The sequence below is a fragment of the Solea senegalensis genome, linkage group LG9, assembly GCF_019176455.1.
Source record: "Solea senegalensis isolate Sse05_10M linkage group LG9, IFAPA_SoseM_1, whole genome shotgun sequence".
Taxonomy (NCBI): Eukaryota; Metazoa; Chordata; class Actinopteri; order Pleuronectiformes; family Soleidae; genus Solea; species Solea senegalensis.
This window is the reverse complement of record NC_058029.1, coordinates 23,727,203-23,747,689: the sequence shown is the minus strand read 5'-3', so window position 1 is coordinate 23,747,689 and position 20,487 is coordinate 23,727,203. Positions and strand designations below refer to the sequence as shown.

The window sequence follows — 20,487 nt, the reverse complement described above, 5'->3', positions numbered from 1 at the left end:
CAGTCTCTCTCTCCCCATTTATCATGGCACTGACTATATTTCAAATTAAGGTGTACAATGACAAGGATGGAAGTATTTAAGTATAAGTAAGTGTTTCTATAAATTGGTAGTATTTATTTATATAAGCCAGTATACTATTTATAGAACACTGAAGTGTTTATTGACATTGGAAATGTTAATAACCACAAATGAAAAGCACACATGAATATTGGCATTTATTAGGAAATGGAGCAGATCTTTACACATAGAAACATAATCACAGTAATACTTTGAAAAGCCTACATGCTGCTCATCATTGACAAACTACAGCCATCAAATTGCCTGAGATGGAGATACTTGTAGGTTCATGGCAGTAAACGCCGATAACATTCACCAGTAATAAATGCACTTTTTTTTTTTACTTTTTTTTTGGAAGTATAGCTCTAATCATTTACCTGATAGGACACAGTACCACAAATCAAATGGCTGATGGTCACAAACAAGATGTACCTGTTTTCCTGAGAGCACAGTTTTTTCAAGATATATCTAACTCATCTAACAACCAAAAAAAAATCACAACAACACACCACTGAGGGGTCAAACAGGGTTGGTGCCATCACAACATCTGTCATAGACTCAAGTTTTCAAATTAGAGTTTGTAAACATGGAAGTCCAGCAGAATATTGCTAACATTACAACACTTTCATTCAACCTTTGCTTAAATAGTGGGTGCAAGACTCACGTTAAGAGTTTGACAGATGAGGTAGATCATGGAAAGTGATCTGAATGACCCTCTTTTCAATGGAAAGAAAAGGAAGTGTAATGCAAAAATGCAGACAATTAAGCTATGTATTCTAATCATGGCATTTTAACACAGTAACAATCTTTCTGTCCTTTCATATCCTGAGTGGAATTGTCACAACAGTGTTTCCCAGATGCGACTTTCAAACTTGGAAAATCCCTATAAACTACTTCAAAGCAGACGATTTGAGTGCTAATGACACATTCTTTTTGTCGAAGGCATTGATAGTCTGAAACACCAAGTATCGGCCATGTGTTGAGATGAGACAACCCCAGGTTATATACTACTAGCCCCAATCCCTTTAACAACATTCTACTACAGCCCCATCTACAACGATTATAGAGGAAAAAATACAACAATAGTGGAACATTTTCTTCACATCATATCATGGCATGTTATGTCAGAGAGGAGAAAAAAAAAAAAAAGATCATCACGTCATCATACAGCGTGTGCATGAAAAGTTGAGTCAAAAACGCTTTGAATTCTCAATCTTTTATCGTCGTATACTCATTTTTTTTTAAGACATTGAAAAGCAAACGCTACCGAACCCATTTTCACTGCCTCGGTCTTGTCCTGTGTTTCACATCACGGTGATAAGCAAAAAAAAACCCAACTTTGTCCTGAACAACCACTCCTCTACTCTTTGCAGTCAATCTGAAGTATTCCCTGAGTTTTCAGATCGACATTTCCTGAGACGAGACTAAGAGTGGAGATACATTCCTTTTTTTTTTTTCTTCCAACCAGCAACTGAAGGTATGTGGCATATGAAAATCTAAAAAAATATAATATAAAATATGAAACCTATATTCAAAAAACCTTAAACTGAATATATATATGTAAAAAAAAAAGAAGAAATGAATGCATCTTACACATGATTAGTGCAGAGTAACATTGCATTGGCTTTGGCATAGATAGCAATGACAATGTGCCTCTCTTTTGAAAGACTCATTGTGCACAAAACAGAAAAAAAATAATCATAAAATGCAAAAAAAACGAATAAAAGAAACTCACAGTTTAAATCAGCTCTCATAATACTCTGTTGCTGTACAGTATACTGTTACTCTTGTATTGCAATATCTGTGTTACACGGTATTCATAATGCTCTGAATTATTAAAGACAATGATTAATCAAGCACATGTACAAAGTAATACAAGTACCAAGAAACAAATATCAAAAAATGTGTTACCCAAATATATTCTCAAGTCATGTTATTGACATTTGACAGTTTTCTGACGTCTGATCAAACGTTAGTTGCTGAGAGGCTTCGACGGGAGCAGGAGAAGCTGCAGCACTCTTGGATGAAAATAAATAAGTAGTATGTTTTTCTTTTTTAAAAAAAGGCTTTAGAATAACTTTACATTATATATTAATTGGGTGTAAAAGTCTCATCAGCGTCTCCTGTAAAATGGGAGTAAAAAGCTGATTAGCTAGCTAGTTCTACATGCCCCTCCGTGCGGGCTTGGTGTTCCTGAACTATGACCCTACTAAGGGTCACAGGGAGGTAATGTCTTAAATAACTACCTAGAAATGGACCGCACAGGATATAAACAAAAACACCAGCCTTCCCACTGGCAAACATCATATCTGATTCTGCCTCATTTTATTCAAGTATCAAGAGGTGAGCTAGCTGGACCTCTCAGTATCTCAGTCCAGGTCAAGTATCTTATTAAAGGTTATGTTGTACGTGTTTAGGGTGTAGTGTCACGTTTGACTGGAATTCTATCAAATCCATGTTGAGGTCATTATAAAACAGCAGCCGATCAAATGAGAATATACCGCCGACAGAAAGACGACGAGGGGTCAAGCTCAGAGACAGGTTAAAGAGTAATTTAACACCAAACGGAATTTTTCCATTTGATTGGTTGAGACTCACAGGATAGGTCTTTAAAGTGAGGTTACATGAGGTATTGACACATCATCAACACTAGCTCTCACTGATAAAATGGCTGCCAGCGGGGTCAGAAGGTCAAACAGATTTTAACCACTTAGCAAAAGGCTCATGAAATAAAATCTATGCCTGCTTTTGTCTTCAATGTCTTTGGCTCTTTATCTCACAATTAGACTATTTCTGACTGGAAACTGTCGTTTATAAACCAACTACTCTACTGCACCAAACTGCCCATAGAGGAAATCAGCATTTCTGGCTCATGGCGACACAGGAGCTTCTGGTCTCCCGCTGTCTTATTTGGTAAGTTTGTGTCATTGACGTAAATATGAATAAGCAATTTCAAACATTAAAGTGATATACATTGATTTTCTCTATGGATTTTGGTGTGGCGAGTGAGCGGTGTACAAACTTGTATTGCGAGATAAATTGCCCAACACATTTAAGAAATCAGAGATTTAAGCATGTACAGATTTCATTTGCTGGGTTAAAATCTATTTTGTGAGGCTGTTTTATAGAAATGTTACATGTTCTCAGCAAAGTCAGTGCTGATTAATGTGTTAATATCTCTGCTAATACAACCATGCTTGAAACAAATCTTAACCATCTCTAAGCTGCCTCAGACGTGCACTGAAGTTTCCATATTCTCTGAAGAATGTCCACAGAAGACATTTCCTGCGGCCAGCTTCTGAATCAAATCCAATTCTCCAGACCTTCTCTGAAATTCATGTCTGAAAACGACTTTTAAATCATCCAATTCTCCAGACCTTCTCTGATATTCTTTTAAATCCAACTTAAATCTTGGTCTCTGAGGAGCAGTGATGTAATACACACCATCACATGACCTAGCGCGATGCGATCGCAGTATACTCAATCAGTCGAAAAACTTTCAAAAACCCATTTGTCCTACACTTGTGGCCTGTGCCTCAAAGTTTCTGTTACTTTTTAAAAACAGCTTCACACAGCAACTGAATCACTCAGCCAGGTGACCTTATTATAGCAGAGGAAAGAGGTAACAGGAACCCTGGAGAACACCTGAACACTAATAATCAGGTGGGGTTAAATCACTCTTTAAGGAGGTATAATCACAAATAACAGCAGTCCTGTGTCAATACTGTAGTGCAAAAAGGATTTGATATAATCCCAGTCCAGTTTTCAATCTCCAAAACTGTTTTCTGAGAATATTTGGTTCACCATCAGTGGCTAGGATGACACTTTTTCACAGCAGACCAAACTTGCACCAATGAGGTAGACAGTGCACCTTTAGACAGCCAGCACAATGCTGGGTGAAAAGAATGAAATGACATTTAAAAAGAAAAAAAGAAGAAAGAAATAAACCTGACCAAAAGCTGGAAACCACTTCTAGTCTGACATTCATTTCGGCCCCAGGAAAACTGGATGGTCAATTGCAATATTGACAGTCGCCAATAGCTATAACCCTAAAACCCATCCCATGTGTTTTCACAAACCCTCCCACGTCCCATGCGATATGCAAGCTAACATTCATTACAGAGGTACCAACTGTCACGTCTCTGCCTTGTCGGATAGTGAGGTGTAACAGTCAGGAAGGAGACTAAATGGTAAGGCAGCAAAAGTCTAGCTCCATACTAAACACACTGAATAATATGCAATAAAGAGGTATAATGCCCACATGGGAGGCACTGTATGCAAAAAATAAAAAATAAAAATAAAAATCAGGTTCTACGAAAACTTATAATCTACTATATGGCGTAACTCACTACAATCTTAAAGCCCTCAAAAAACAGCAGTGATTCATCTATTTAGAAAGCGTCCTGAGTGCAATAATTCCTGAGTGTTACACCACGTGGAAACAAAAAGTAATAATTCTAAACTTCAGCAACATTCTTCGTGAGCTTTTTTTTTTTTTTTTTTTGTATGAACCTGAGGTAGTTCCAAAAGCAGCTTCAACAGGCAGAAGGGGATCATGTGGCCCATCCTTCCATCAAAGCAGTTTGATTGGCCTCTGTGCTTCCCCGGCGTCACCGCTTCCCAGATTCCCTCTGTTAATTGGAGGTCTCGGGAGGCGGTGCAGCGTGGCCGTGCTCCTCCTCGTCTCCTTTCAGGGAGGACAGAGTTCCCTGAGAGCCCGGTGACGACTGTTGTGCTTTGATTGGGCAATTGGCAACCATGTGATCTATGCTCTGGCAGAAATGGCACTTCTTCGGCTGCGGTGGTAACTTGCACTCTTTGGCGTGGTGGTCCAGGCCTCCGCAGTTGTAGCACCTACATGAGGAGAGAACATCAGGTCAAATATGGTGGATTTATAAAGGAATAGTTCAGGGTTTTTTTTTGGACACTGGCATTAACATCTGTCCTCACAGGCTGAGTGCTCTATGTTCAGACCACATTCAGAGGTGGTTTAAGGTCACATGTGGCCACATCCCTGAGTTGCATGACCACAATATGGTATATAATAATTTTTTACACTAATAAGTGCTCATACTTATTTGCAACCACCGCCACAGTATAACTCCTGATCATCACAACTGTTTTCTTGTCCTGCACACGCAAACTCGCCCACAACGGAGATCCCATTTCATTTTATTGAAGACTTTAGTGTGGGAGGGTGAGTGGTTCACGATCTTCTGTGAAACATCAGTGACTAAAGAATTTAACTTCATTCATTTGGAGTCACTTCTGATAAGAAGTCTGTTATTGTTTCCTATCTCTTTAGCTACCTTCATTGTTGTGCATGATGTTGACAACCAGTTTGTGGCACTTCTTCTTCTTCTTTTTACTAAAAACAACTTCTGCTTGTTCTGCCACACATTATTTAATGTTCAATGTCTCAGGGAGTGCTGCCCAAATTTCACTATATTATCGTCTAACCCCGCTTCTGACAAAACTCTATTAAGAATGAACTGAGTGATTTAAGGAACACAGCCACATCAACACCATTGTCATGCTCAGCGTTTGAGTGGAGGACCACTTTACCTGTTGCACCTGTTTGCCACTAGATGGCCCTAATTCACAGGGAATGTGTGGATGTGTGGTTGGCTTGAGAGGGCATTCCAGGTCACACCACATAGGTGTTTGAGGAACACAGTTTGAAATACTGGAGAAAAAAAAGATGCTGATCTCAATGATATTAAAGGCTGAAATGTAAATGCTGCTTATGAGCAACCGTATGGGCAAACAGGAGAACCTTCTTCTTCTTTTAACAGGCTACACATTTGTAAGCACTTTTTTGTGGTTCGTGTGGCACATGTCTCTTATTGTGAACAGCTTGTCCTATTTGTCATTTTGTCACTCCCAAAATCTTCCCATTGAACTCCATTGTGAAAGGCATCCGTTTCATCGGCATTGAACTTTAGAAACGGACACCGTGAGGGGTCAGCGGGAGCCATCAGGGTGCCACTGGCCCACCTCTGTTTGAACAGAAGCTATTGAACGGCCACGCGTGCGGGGGAGCAGGAGACAGATGGGTGGTGGGCGTGTGCTGGTCAGTGTGTGCCACCGCGCACCGCCTGCCACAGCTGGATGACCTGATGAGTTGTGGGACAGTGATGATGATGATGATGATGGTGATGCCAGGCACATCTGTAACAGCAGCTCCAGGTCTGATGGCTATATTACATCACAGAGGCTCGTCACATCAGCATCCATGAGGATGCGAGTGGAGGTGAGGGGAAGTGGCTCCTTTGTCTAAAAAAGCTGCAGTAATGACCTCTGAACCCTGACCCCCCCCACACACACACTGACCGCCCCCACCAAAGACACACGAACACACACTCCTCTCAGTCCTCTAACCCCCTTATCCCACCCATCCCTGCCCCCAGCCCTCTTGCATTTACTCATACACTGTTGCCATGACAACAGTGACCTTTAACCCCCTTGCCCAGGCTCTTGCATCTGTTATCAATTAAATGGACAGGGTTTTTTTTCCCCCTGCTACCTCAGTCATATCTCTCACTAAAGATATGAGTTCAAAACAAAGAATTGGTATCAAATACTGTTATTTCATTTATTTAAATAAATGAAATAAATGTGGTCAGTTACTCATTATATATGTATATATATATATACATACATATATATATATACATACATATAGTCTGTCAAAATCTGAAATGTGACTGAATGTTGGTTTTGTATATTAGCAAAGTGTCGATGAGTTTAACACGTGATGCTCAAGCATGTCTTGAATAAATCTGGCGTCATAGACCTTTTCCTCAGCAGATATTTGTCAATGAACACAGGTTTTTACCAATAACATTAATTAGGCTTTCACTACAGGTTTAAGAAAGCCAGGGTTGTGCTATTGTTCAAGTGTGAGGGTCGATATCCCCCTGAAGTCTGTAGAAGCAGTTTTTTATACATTTGAAAATTGCATACGGAATGTTTTCCATTAGTAAATCAAGTCATTATAGCATTGCAATAACAACAAATCTAATGGTGGACCACGAAGTTTGCACAGTACTATATGTGTGTGTGTGTGTATATATATATATATATATATATATATATATATATATATATATATCACCAATTTGTGCTGCATAATTAAATATGCTCGAGGGGGAACAATATCTTATCCATGGATCAGCGTGGTCCAGAGAGAATTATTGAACCCCAGCAGGCCTCCCAGGACTCTTTGAGGCGGTTAGTGATCTCTGTTCTCACACTGACTACTCTCTGGCTCTAATCACAACTGACAGGAGAGGTGAAGTTGATACACCTCTAACCCACCCCATGCTATGTCGATATTCAAAGAATGGCCCCAAAAATCAGGGTCCCGCTCAGCTTTATTTCCCCCCCTTTCACTGGGAGGGAAATTGTTACCCATGCAATAGGAATATGGACTTCAAGAATGTTTTATACAATAAACTTTATGCTGTGTGTTCACGACAACTTGTATTTTTTATTTTTTTTTCTGCACTGTTAAAGATGTTTTTTCTCCAGTTGTGTCACAAAGCACAAAATTTTATCAACTAAGAAATGTTCATAGATTAATGTTTATGGTCTTTAAATTGTGACTTATTGAATTTTTAGATTTAGAGTCAGAAATCAGATTGGTAGATGTGGATTAGGTTTTGGAGGTGAGAGTGAGTGAGAGAGAGAGAGAGAGAGCGAGAGAGAGTCATTGGGTGTGAATTCACTTGGGGCCTGCAGATTTAAACAGTTATTGATCCAGGTCACACATCAAGCCTGCTGCTGTGACCCTTGCTAGGGCTGGAGATGGGGGATGAGGAAGCAAAATGGAGAAGAACTAAAACACCATTGTATATCTGATCTGAGGTGACACAACAATGACTGTTTGTTGACTGTTGAGCTTTTTTTTTTAAAAGAAAACAAAACGTTCCTAACATAAAGGTGCATGATCTGTTGCTGAAAAACCAAAACCATAAATCTCCAGTTTGAGTTATTTAGATTTTTGTCCTTTTGCATACTCAGTGCATTATAGTTTCCCTGATGATTGTTTAGCTGACGCTAAGCTACAGATGTGTGGCTAGTGTATCCGGTGCTGTTTTCTGAACCAAACTCTCATAACATATAAACATGATTTGGTACTTCACTTCACTCCACTCCACTCTCATCTGTACATCACACACATGCCAAATGTTCCTCAATGTGCAAAATAAATGAACACTGAATAGTGGGAGAGGTGTAGAAGTGTAGAAGTCAGGGTGGTAGCACCTTTTCAGCCTACTGTTGTAGTCTGAAGTTATATCAGAGGATCTCAACGTTGGTGTTTGCCAATATCGACCAATATCGGTCTCATAATATCGTGCATCCCTATCAGTTTTGATTCAAAACACCTGAAGTCCACGTTAGCCTGAGGTTTAGGAGCGCTGAAAATGGAGAGGAGTGAAAAACTCTGCGGGCTCTGTTTTTGTTTGAAAACTCTGGAGCAGCTTTTTAGTCTGGATGAAAAGCTCTATTAACCCTCTTAATTTTCAGTTTTACCTCGTTGTTAATTCCACCACTGTTGAGTGTTGTTATTGGCATTTTCTGAAGGAGAAAACCTTCCCATCTGCATCAGCACATACATGCTCACAGTACCCGAGTCGTCATGTACTGTGCCTTGTATTGACGCATATCACCACTCTTAATTTCAAATAAGATATAATATATATCTCGTATGGTGTTTGCAAAATATTCAAAGATGAGCTGCAGGTGTTGAGTTTGGTTGTGATTTGGAGACTCCTAATTCATGATTCATGACAGATTAAACAATCTTAAATCAAGTGCTTTAGTTCTCCAAGCTCACTGGGTTGAAGACTCCTCACATTGTCTCCACAATCCCCTCCATAAATGTGTTGTGAACACATCTAATTCTATTTTTTCCCACAGAAATCACTGCTTTGCTATGTATTTTACGACCAACTCTAGTTAAATATTAATTGTATTTGCATTAGCACAAATCACAGTCAAATTATTAACTCCATACTCTAACGCAAGAGAGTGTTAAAGATATTGTTTCTAACATGGTGTGATTTAAAAATGACTAATTGCCACCTCAACACCATTTTTCCTTCTCACATCCATGCATTAGTCCTTTGTCAACCATCTGTATTTTCACAAATATAATTTTTCCTTCTATTGTGGCCGAGCCTTCTTACCGGTCTCCCTTCGAACGTCTCTTCTGGTGCTTCTTGCCTTTGGGTCTTCGCTCGCTGCCCACACAGTGGCTGCCGCCTGGGCCTGTGACCTGCTGAGACTCCAGGCCCTTTGACGATTTCTTGAAAGTAAACTCGACCGCCTCACCCTCCTTCAGGCTGCGGAAACCCTCCATGTGCAGTTTGCTCTGAAAACAATGATAATGGGTTAGGGCTGATTTATGCTCTGTATTTACAGCACCAACCACTCAAAGTTACAGTTTTGCCATTCACACATTCGTACAGTGCATCGATTTTTCTATCACTCGTCATTCATACACACTCACAGGTTGTCGGCACAGCCGTCAGCCTGTTACGCATTGGCGTGTAGACTAGTGGAGCAAGGAAATCAAACCCACAACCTTCCATTTGAAAGACAACTCGCTCTACCACTGAGCTACTGTCAGGCTTCAGTTAAATGATCATTCTGTAATACATTTTTGAATGATGAAGCATTGATTTATATTTCGGTTCAAAAACAGTTCAAAAACAGTTCATTGTTAAAACTGTAGTGTGTAATTGTTTGGTGCCAGAAACCTTTGGAAAATGTTGATTGGTATTTCCCAAACCTCAAAATAACGGTGTTCTCAAATGTCACTGAACACATTATTATATTAGCTAAAACTTACAACAAGACATTTTAAAAACACTCAAAGTGATAAATCCATCCATCTTCTACCACTTGTGCCACTCTCAGCTGACATAGGGGTGATAAGCGAGGGACACCTTGGACACGTCACCAGTCCATCACAGGGACAAACAACCATTCACTCTCACAGTCATTGATGATTCATTTAGTAACTCATTCAAACCATTGTCAGACGAGTTCACAAATGCTAATTATGCAAAAAAAATATAGGTACAATAGTCATTAATTGGCATTGAGACCCTGTGTCACCTGGTGACATTCCCACTCTGCACACAGGAAGTGATTTGACTGAAGCACAGATTCTCCTACTCAAAAACCTGGTCGTTCAGCAGTTTGATGGGATAAATTCTTCTTGTTAAAGGCCAATCAAGGGCAGAAAACATTCACATTAAAAAATTATTTACACACTTTTTTTCCCACATGTATTGTCATATGACTTTTTCAAATCCCCCCCTCCACACGGAAGCAGTGGGGAGACTTTGAACCTTGAGAACCAGCCCACACCCACCAGCTCATTCTTCACTGAGATACCAATCGAGTGATAGCACTTATCAGGTGTCTGGTATTTTCAGGTCATTATTAAGTCTCACCTGATAAAAAGACAAACACTACAAAGCTGGTCCTGGTCTGTAACCCTGTGCCCTGCTGCACCAGTTCCTTGATGCTGTTTTGTCATTTTTTTGTGTTGTTTTTGCTGTGTGAGAGGTAAAGCCTGATGAGGATAACCTTCAACCCATCCCCCCCTCCGGAGGAACAGCATTCCACACTGCTACCCCCACCCCCACCCCCACCCCTCTTCCCACCCACATCACATAGTTCGACTAACACACTGACCATCACCACTAACCCTAAAAACTGCAGGATGCAGGGGTTAGTGCGGGGCTGGGGGTGGGGTGAGAAGGCAGGAGGGCTTCTCTGGGAGGTTGGGGGGTCAGGGAAACATTCCTTGGATAGTTGTTTGGCAGAGAGACACGAAAGATTAAAGTCAAGGGACGGCACGAATGATTGATGTGCTCCTTTGATTATAATGAATATGCATTTGCTTATAATGCTTAAATGTGCAATGCAACATCATTTTTTGGGGGGGAAAGAACGTGTTTGATAAATGACAACATTGCAGAGGCTTAATGGAGGAACAATAGAAGCAGTTGTTGGAGCAAGAGAGCAAACACGAGCCTAACCTGCTTACCTGCATTTTCATTCATTATTCACCTCAACTGACCTTTCTACAAGGTCCATGCTGATACAAGTGCCGATCACCTCAACAAAGAAAGGAATATGTCCAAGGAAGGAAATGTGAGATGTGGTTTTAAGGATGAAACACGGAATTGTTAACACAACATTGAAAACCCCTTAAATTTCGTATCAGACTGAACGCACTCTTTCATTTTCTGTAAAACAAAAAAACACCACAGTATTGCCAATGTTCACTAAAACCTTTATTCTTATGTCACTGAAGAGGACTTGTCACCAGTTATGTGTCTTGAAAGCTATCATATCAACTTTGCACAGGTTGCACAGACATTAACGTGGACCATCAGGTCTTAAAGGCAGAAGCAGGCAGATCTGCATCCAGCCTCAGTGTATATTAAAACAGGCAAAGACTTGACAAAGGAGAAAAATCAATCATGTACTAGGGTTGTTTTAATGGACATTAAACCCATGTTTTCTCTGCAAAGGTTCAGCAGTTTTCACTACATATCAACAACACGATGTAGAGAGGAGAATTTAATTTAATTTAAAAAAAAAGACACAAGATGTAGAAAAAAAACCCCGACGCAAACATATCTCCAGCTAGCCATTGTTAGCAATAGCAGTCAAAAACAAGGCTCTACGTGGTATTTTGTGCACACAAACAGTGCAGCAACATGTAGTAATATACCTAAATACTGTGAAATAAACACAACAGAGGTAATATTGACGTTTAATGTAGCATTGTTTGTATGATGGCAGCCATCTTGGCTGGTGAGGTTGCTCCGGGTTTCTCTGACCACAGAGGAAATTTCCATTTTTCCATTAAGATAAGTCAAGCTACATCTGTATTAGCCGGGGCGTCAGTTTATAGAATGAAGTGTGTCCACCTCCACAACACTAGGTGATGATATGCCCCCTTTAAGCTTGTTACTATTAGCCCTAGTTGACCTGTCACAGGCTGAAACAACTTTAACTGACAGCTAATTAGTACCACGTAGAGCACCATTATGTCTACCATCCATTAACTTCAAATATGACTTATAATATTCTTTAAGGATAAATTCAGTCTTCTCATCAGTCCAATAATGCTCTGCTCGGGATTTCTACATGTCCTCAGTTGTCTCCACCTCTTGTATTCCTGCTTCTTCTTTTATTTCCAGATAAAACCCTGGGGCAGGAACTGTGCCTATAAGCTAGTTTGGGTGTGGTTAAATGCATACAGAACTAATTTATTTGATTTGGTAAAAGATGTATTTTTCTTTAGTCATGTAAACATACTGACTGTCCCAGTTTAATCAACACGTTTTACTTTTACTAAACGGAGTTTACTTTGCTGTCTTTCTCGCATAACCCCATGTATGAATAGTGTCCGTATGGTGAGGTATACTCGAAATAAAACTCCTTTTGTCAAGAATGTGCTGGAAACAGAATGAGTCAGATGAAGAACAAAACAGCGGCCACACCTCAGAGTACAGTGAGCAACTGGTTACGATTCTGTCACCTTTCAATCATTCTTTCATTTGATCCGAATAATGAATTAAAAACATTAAGCACTGTCCCAATTAATAAAGATGAAGGTTCTTCACAAACATTCATCATAATTATGTGTGTTATGTGTGAGTGCTGTGTCAGAAATGAGGTGTTAATCGCCAAAACTTAAGAAGATGAAGAAGAGTTCCCACCAATGCCAATCAGAGCTGAATCCACTAAAAAGTCATTTGACCCAAGAGTGAATGTCGATTACACACATTGGTTAATGAACACAGAAATTAGAAGAAGCCGACACTAAACCAAAACCAAGCCATTTCCAGTATGTGCATGTGTGCCTCACTTGGAAAATCCCAGGGTTATTTGCTGCAATTCTCAAAAAAAAAGCTGAGATGCTTTATGCAAATCAAACTGTTTCATCTGCGGTAAGGAAACACAAACTGGTGAGAAACGACATTTATGGCAACATGGACATCCACAGAACCCCACTCCCATCAGACCTCTCTCTCTCTCTCTCTCTCTCTCCACTCTGGTGACCGTTAACCCACTTCCTCTCCCATGTGTGACCTTCCCCACCCCCATAACGGACTCTCACCAGCCACATGCCCACACCATATTAACACACACATCTATATGCAGGTATAGGACCAGAGTGGGGCCTTTTCACTGACATTCATGACATGTTGAGGCATTAATGGTGGGGTCTACTGTAACCTCTGTCATTAATGTGTGAGGAAGCTGTGAGGCAGAGAAAGACATCAGAGCAGTGAGGGACAATAGCAGGGGTGCTGCTCCGACAAAGAGGGGCTCGGTCACGGCTGTGGGCTGCCTCATTTGGATGCATGGCTCTATTGTCCACCTGCACAAAGGGCTGGTGGACCCTGGGAGTTAATTTTCCTCGACACGCGGCCACTAATTTCAGGGCTGAGGCCTTTTTACATTTCCATAACCCCTTTCCATCCATCATTGACACACGTGCGGCGAACATTTTTAGTGACAGAGAAAGGAAGTAAGTCTCTGGATGGATGAAGTAAGAACAAACACAGTGAGTCGACTGTGTCTCAAGTTTTCCGTGATGCCACTTTGAACTTGTTTGATGTCAAGAAGGGTTGGGTTTTATAAAGCAGCAAATGATGGTTTTCTGGTGCCAAAAAAAAACTCTTTTTAATTTCCTTTAACCTTCTTCCAGGTGTTCTGTCTAATCTAATCTAAAATTGCTCTTTCCTAATGCAGAAGGGCCGGGAGCAGAGCTTAGTTTGTGGCCACGTGGCATACATTTCATCATCCTATATGGACTAATCCAGGCACGTGTCCATTTTGATTCCATATGGAATCTATGCATTCAGATTGTGCAAGCTCCCTGTAACACAATACGTTCTAGTCCAGTTGGCAACATGCTTTTATTTTTGATTAAAAAGTGACAACAAAGAAGACAATAATCCAGTAAAATAGCTTGATATTATTTATGAGAAACTTTGCTGTATCCAAATATGTACAAGTTGGTGCTCAAAAAATGCAAGGACATGAAAATGAGGGCCTTTTCCGGGTGAGAAATAAGTATTACTGGAATGGAATATGAGATTAGGCATGAATGAAACGCCAGACTGATGCAGACCCTTGTTTAAGTGTAAATGGAATCGATGGCATTTATGGACTTAGCATGTTGTAAATTGGCCCTAAATATGGTATTTTTCCATCGTATTGCCTTGAGACCTCATGACATCCTCCACACTAATATCAGAATAAATAACATTTCTAATTGAATCCACCAATTTCACTGCATTTTGAGCGGGTTATTCACACCTTTGATGTTCCCAGCATATATTCTAGTCATGTAACTATAGATTATTTTTTATAATTGATTAATTGAGTAATCGTTTGGTCCATAAAATGCTGAAAAATGTGAATCAGTGTTTTTCCAAACCTGAAAATATGATGATGTTAGAGTCTTCATTCAGTTTTAATGATTTCTTTGTTATATGGACTAAAAAAAAGCAGAAAATTGAGGAGCTGAAAAATCAGAAAACTATGATTGACGATTAATAATTGATTCATCTAGTCATTGTTTCAGCCATAAACAAAACTATATACATAGCTTCCTTTGGTTCTTGCATGGGTTGATAAGTAGAAGGTGTACTACTTTGTTTCATAGTTAAAAGGGTATAAATCAAATGTAGTGATGATTTCTGGCTTCATGTTATTACATTTGACTGATCACATTAGCCTGCGCTGACTGAAATCAGGGAGGGTTCAGAGAAGTGGAGGCTTTAGTTAACTGTAGGTTTCTGTCCCCGGTTCAACTCATTCTTTGGTTTGCAAAATGAGTAATCAAGCGCTGACTTCCTGTGCGTAAATCTCAATATGCATCACCAGGAGTAGAAGACACGCCGCAGGAGCGTGACACTAAGAGAACAAACCAGACGACTGAGTTTACTTGTATTTATTTGCATGAATATTTACTAAATCACTCTTCAAGGTGAAGGAGATGCACTTTTGGTAGAGAGAGATGTCCACTCAGCCAGACAGCCTGCAGAGTGGTGTCATTGTGGTGAATGTGGACAAGGAAAATGTGCCCAAAGCAAAGCCTGCACCCCCCCATCCCCGTTTGCTCTTGAAAGCTTTTACAACACACTGCCACACACAACAAAGATCCCCCTTAATCACTTTATGACAGGAACTGTGAGATGAATGAGCAGCTAGTGGAGTCTCCTCTCATTCACATGCTAAGCCTTTCTCTTATCAGACAGCAAGGAAGGAGTGGGGTCGTCTCACCCCACCACCACCGGCTCGACGCCTCCCACTTCACCATGAACACTTTTTTAAAGAAAAGGTAAGTGAAGATTTTAGCTCAAACCTGGATGAAGTGCAGAGAAAACGTCAAGTGAAGAATCAAATGTTCACAAATGCCGTTTGAACAAAGGAAAATTTAAATGTGCCGTTTGCCCAAGGTTTTACATTTTACTAGGTTCAGTTAACTTATTATATTTAAGTTTATATATTCATATTTATCTACGCATGCATTTCATCTGGTGTGCGTTCGCCTATATTTAAAAATAAAAATGTTTTAAATGAAGTCGTTGTTTTGTGTCATGTCTTGTATGAAAACAAATAGTGATCATATTTAAACTTTGCTTATACGGCTGATATTTTCAACTCTCCATCAACTAATTATCATTTTCTTTGTTGAATAATCTGACTCTTCTTCTTTTTTTGACCCAAAATGTCTGTAAATGTAGATCAGTGTTCCCCAAACTGCAAACTGTCCTTGAGATGTCCCTCAAATCTCATTATCTCATCTCAAGAGGTCGGAATCAAAGAGAATAATCACTCATGCTAATTAATGAATCAAAACGTTTGGCAATCCATTTCATATGTGACTGAATGATAACGCCAGTCTCCGTTGATGTATGATGTGTCCATTATAATCTAAATACCACCAGACTGTTAATTATGAAAGTTAAGCAACTGTTTTGTCATATTGCTTAAATGATGAGATCTCAATTATGTTTTTGTTTAGTCATATAATCTTAGAAAATGGTGGTAAAATATTAAAAATATTAAATTTACTGCCTTGAAAATGAACATATTGTGAAATGTGTGTATGGCTGACAATATTGGATAAAATGATTAACTGTCACAGTCTCCATTGATGTCAATCCATAAATAACTCACGACTGTTTGTGAGGAATCATGATGTGCAACTGATCCACTGTAAAGTGAGCGTGGGAGTGGGCATCGACCACCCACACTTCCACAGCTTCGGCCTACACACGATCAATTACACAGCTAAAGGATCCGCTTTCACGCAGCTCTCTCTCTCTGACAACACACACACACATAAACTATGAATTCATAACCCACGCAGTGACGTCAGAGGGTACGTAAAAAGTGTGCGGGCTTTTTCCGCCACAATTCACAATTAACTCCATATCAGCCTCTATGAGAAAAAACACGTGGGGAGGGAGTCACGGAGCCTCCACCAGCCCCACGCACACGCAGTATTACAATTTCCACCAGTTTAAATTAAACCAGTGGTACCAGTGTTGATATTAAAACTTATTCCACATACTAGAACACGTACAAAGTCACTAATACTTGAAGTATTCGTGTCTCGTTTGTGGAAACAGCCAGGTGAGATGAATTAATTAAGAGGTTTCACCTGCGTTCACGTGGAAGTGTGGAAGTGACTCGTTACATTTCTTACCTGGTGGACAAACACATCGACCGGTTCCTCCAGTGGCTCGCCCTCTCTGTCGGTCATGGACAGGAACCCGAAGCCCATGCGCACGTTGAACCACTTGCACATACCGACGCCTCGGAGAGGCTGAGAGTCCTCCTCGGTGCTCGGACCCTCGTCCTCCTCGGTCTTACACACTCCTGCAGCAAACACAGCGTGTGTGTGAGTGTAAAGTTACACATGATCCATAAACACAAAGCTGCAGTAGGTTCACTTTTAAAATGGTGGATAACGAACTCTTTTCTGTTACATCACAGATCGATTTAAGATGCATATAAAAACAACTATAAAAAAACTAATATATATATATATGTGTGTATATACACATTGAAACACAATTTTAAATGGATTCATTGGCTGCAGTTTCATCAGAAATCAAAGTCAATTTAGTCGTTAACAATAAAACATGTAAATGTAAATGAAGCAGATTAAATGACTCAACCTGGGAATTCCTGGTTCGAAACGGAGCCCATGTCTTCACCTCTACCTTGAGTCAAAATTAACTCCCAAACTACACTTTCCTTTTTTTTTCCTTTCTCTCCTTTTTTTGGGGGAAAAAAAAGAAAAAGCCTGACGCTGGGGAATCCTCACTGTTTGCCACTTTCACGCAAAATGCAGCGCAGCCACACACACACACTGAGAGAGGGAGGGAGAGAGGGAGGGGGGTAAACAAAAGAGGGCTGGCACCCCCTAAACAATGAGAGGTAGAGAGAGAGAGGGGGTAGTTTTTCTTGCTGAACAACCACCCCCTCCTGGAAAAAAAGTCCTAAAGACAATGTGAGGAAAAAGGCAGCCTCTCACACAGAAACCACTTCAGCCATTCACACACAGAAATACACACACACACACACACACACCCGGAAAAAAGAAGAAGCTCCCATCACATACCTTCTGCCATGTTTGAGGACCACTGTCTTTATTATGTCCTCTGCTGCTGCTGCTGCTGCTTCTGACGCTGCGCGGCCGTCTTTGTTTACTGCAGTGGTCAGCAGCTCTGCTGGTCACTTCCAGATGACCATTCACACACACACACACACACACACACTCCTCTCGGTCACGTCCACGTGATTCACAATTATGGTCCCCGAGGAATAGATTGCCTTATAGAGTGGGGCCCAATAAGCGTGGAAGGCCACCAATCACTTCTAACCAAATTATATACGCCACATATTATTCCAGTGTATTTTAGTGATATATCAAAAATATTTACATTGAATTTATACTTTTCAAACCCTACCCAGTTTTATGTGTTACTGTTATTATTATTATTAGTAGTGGAATTATTATTATTATGATTATTATTATTAATAATCATAATAATAATAACAATAACATTATGTGCCTTAGAAAACAAACAAACAACATCCAGTTTAAAGACTAATATTGACATTGAATTTATTAACCCAACCCAGTTTTTATGTATTCTTCTTCTTATTATTAGTAGTAGTATCATGTGCCTTAAAAACAAACAAAAAACATCCAATTTGACATATTCAAATTTTAACGGAGTTGAAGTTTGTATTTTGCGTGTTTTTAATCATACTGAACTTTGGAGATGAGTGTGATGGAGATGAAACATGTGTTTTTTAAAAAAAGGAAGAACTCTCCCTCTCCCTCCTTTTGTTTGGGTTCCCTTTACAAAAAAACAAAACATTATTTAGTTTTTTTGTTTTTGAAACAAAGATGAGGACATTGACCAAAATATGATTTACAGAAATACTTAAAATAAATGAATGAATGAATTAGTAAATAAGATGGAAACGAGGCTGCTCTAACGAATTCACGGATCGATAGTGATTGATCACGTCACGTTACAACGGTGACTTGTGTCCTTACTGGTTGATGGATGAACGAAAGACAGAGAAGTGATGTTTGTTTTTAGTCCACAGTGAAATCAGCAAAACATCAACACAGCTAATAACAATTTAATAATATGTTTTATAGTCGCATGTAACTGTAGACCACACGAGAGTTTCATCTTCAGCAAAATGTGTTTTCAAAACTATATTTTTAAATGTGATGAGCGCATGAACGGCTCCTCGATCTTCACGTGAGTTTAGTTTAATTTTATAACATTTACTACTTTATTTCAGATTTATTTGAATGTCTTTTTTCTCTGGTGCCGCAGTTCCTTCTCATCGATCTGTCGATTTCAACATCTCAACTTCCACACACGACGACCCCTTGTGGAGCCACGAGACGCGCGTGTCCATCCGTGGCCTCCAAACACGACCGGAAGTGGCAGCGTGGAGAGAGCAAGATTTCACAGAACAGCAGATGCGACCTGAACACCAGAGCTTTAAAAAGTAAACATGTTTGAAGAAATTCAAAGTTAAAAATTTATTATTGTTGTTGTTGTTATTTAACAATATTTTAACTACATTTAAATCTTTGCCTTTTTTTTTTGTTTAGTTTATAGTTCTTTTCTCTCTTTTTTACCCTGAAAGAACTTATTATTTATTATGTTATAATTTATTGTGAAAATATTTGATGATACTTACTGATTTGGTACTATAACATTTAATAATGTGAAATACTAATGTAGTTTATAGTGTGGTTTTGAAGCTGATATATCGGTGATTTCTTTCTCCAAAAATGCCATTTGCAGGAAAATACAAAGAAAGAAAGAGAGAATGTATAAAATGATTAGGATAATTAAATCAGGAATATTCAACTGCTTTTTATTTCTATTTGATATGATCAAATTAAGTGTTATCAGACTATTGTCTATAGATATTATGGATTACAGAAATATGACTGTCAGGAAGCCAAACTGACGTAGATTAGATAGATGCCGTGTGTTCTCTAAAGTGACCACTAGATGTCACTATGTCTCTGAACTCAGCACAGGAGTTTACTTTTACACATTACATTACATTACATTACATGTCATTAAGCAGACGCTTTTATCCAAAGCGACTTACAATGGAATTGAGTACAATCAGCCAGACTTGCGACCATTGCGACCATGATGTTTTTCGCACACAGGGTACCGGTCTTAACCACTGAGCCACTCCACCCCGTATATTGTGTCTATAATGTTTACAGCACAGATGTTCAGAGGAAAATGTTTCCAATGACACACACCCTCTTTCCCGCTCCCCTCAGGGTGGCGCTCGAGGTTTTCATTTGTCCCCACTGCAATAACTGTGATAAAACTAACCAGAGTCAATTTAAATATGGGAGTGTAGGCTGGACATTGTATTATGATGGGTTATATTTATCTAATATCTACATATATGATCTTATTTTCATTTTTATATGTATTGTTCTTAATTATCTGATGGTGAGACCAACGAAAATGTTCCTGCTGTGAATGGAGTTCTATTCTATTCTATTCTATTCTATTCTATTCTATTCTATTCTATTCTATTCCAATGTTTCCCAAACTTTCCACATGTTGGGAACCTTATTCTGATCTGCCAGAAACATTTAATTTAGTTTGTCTTTGAATGTAAAGTTTAGATCTGGAGTCACTCACACGTGAGGACAGCAGAGGTCAGACAGGAGCTAAGAAACTAACCAACCATCAGTCCTCAGTCCTTCATCTGGTGTCAGTGTCAGGTGGATGCAGCGGGACAGGACAGGGACAAGAAGACAATGAGCTGGATGCTTTACTTAACACTGGGAAA

The 20,487-nt window shown here is 39.5% G+C and overlaps 1 protein-coding gene across 2 annotated transcripts; it reads right to left on the bottom strand.

Annotated features, from left to right (window-relative positions):
• Positions 1–202: 202 nt before the first annotated feature.
• lin28aa (lin-28 homolog Aa) lies at positions 203–17,866 on the bottom strand. 2 transcript variants are annotated; one of them, XM_044034191.1, is made up of 4 exons: positions 17,744–17,866; positions 16,823–16,995; positions 9,252–9,436; positions 203–4,911 (listed from the first exon to the last, which is right to left on the bottom strand). In XM_044034191.1, the coding sequence occupies exons 1-4, from the start codon at positions 17,751–17,753 to the stop codon at positions 4,692–4,694; spliced, it is 588 nt and encodes a 195-aa protein (XP_043890126.1). In that variant the 5' UTR covers positions 17,754–17,866; the 3' UTR covers positions 203–4,691. The 2 variants fall into 2 exon arrangements, with proteins under 2 accessions (XP_043890126.1, XP_043890125.1); XM_044034190.1 differs by lacking the exon at positions 17,744–17,866 and adding an exon at positions 17,298–17,445.
• Positions 17,867–20,487: the final 2,621 nt, after the last annotated feature.

Excerpts from the sequence above, each read along its gene's own strand:
- lin28aa (XM_044034190.1), bottom strand. The coding sequence starts at position 17,328 with ATGGGCTCCGTTTCGAACCAGGAATTCCCAG. Across the intron at positions 16,996-17,297 it reads TTCGAACCAGGAATTCCCAG|GAGTGTGTAAGACCGAGGAG; the intron begins GTTGAGTCATTT and ends TGTTTGCTGCAG. Across the intron at positions 9,437-16,822 it reads TCGATGTGTTTGTCCACCAG|AGCAAACTGCACATGGAGGG; the intron begins GTAAGAAATGTA and ends CATTGTTTTCAG.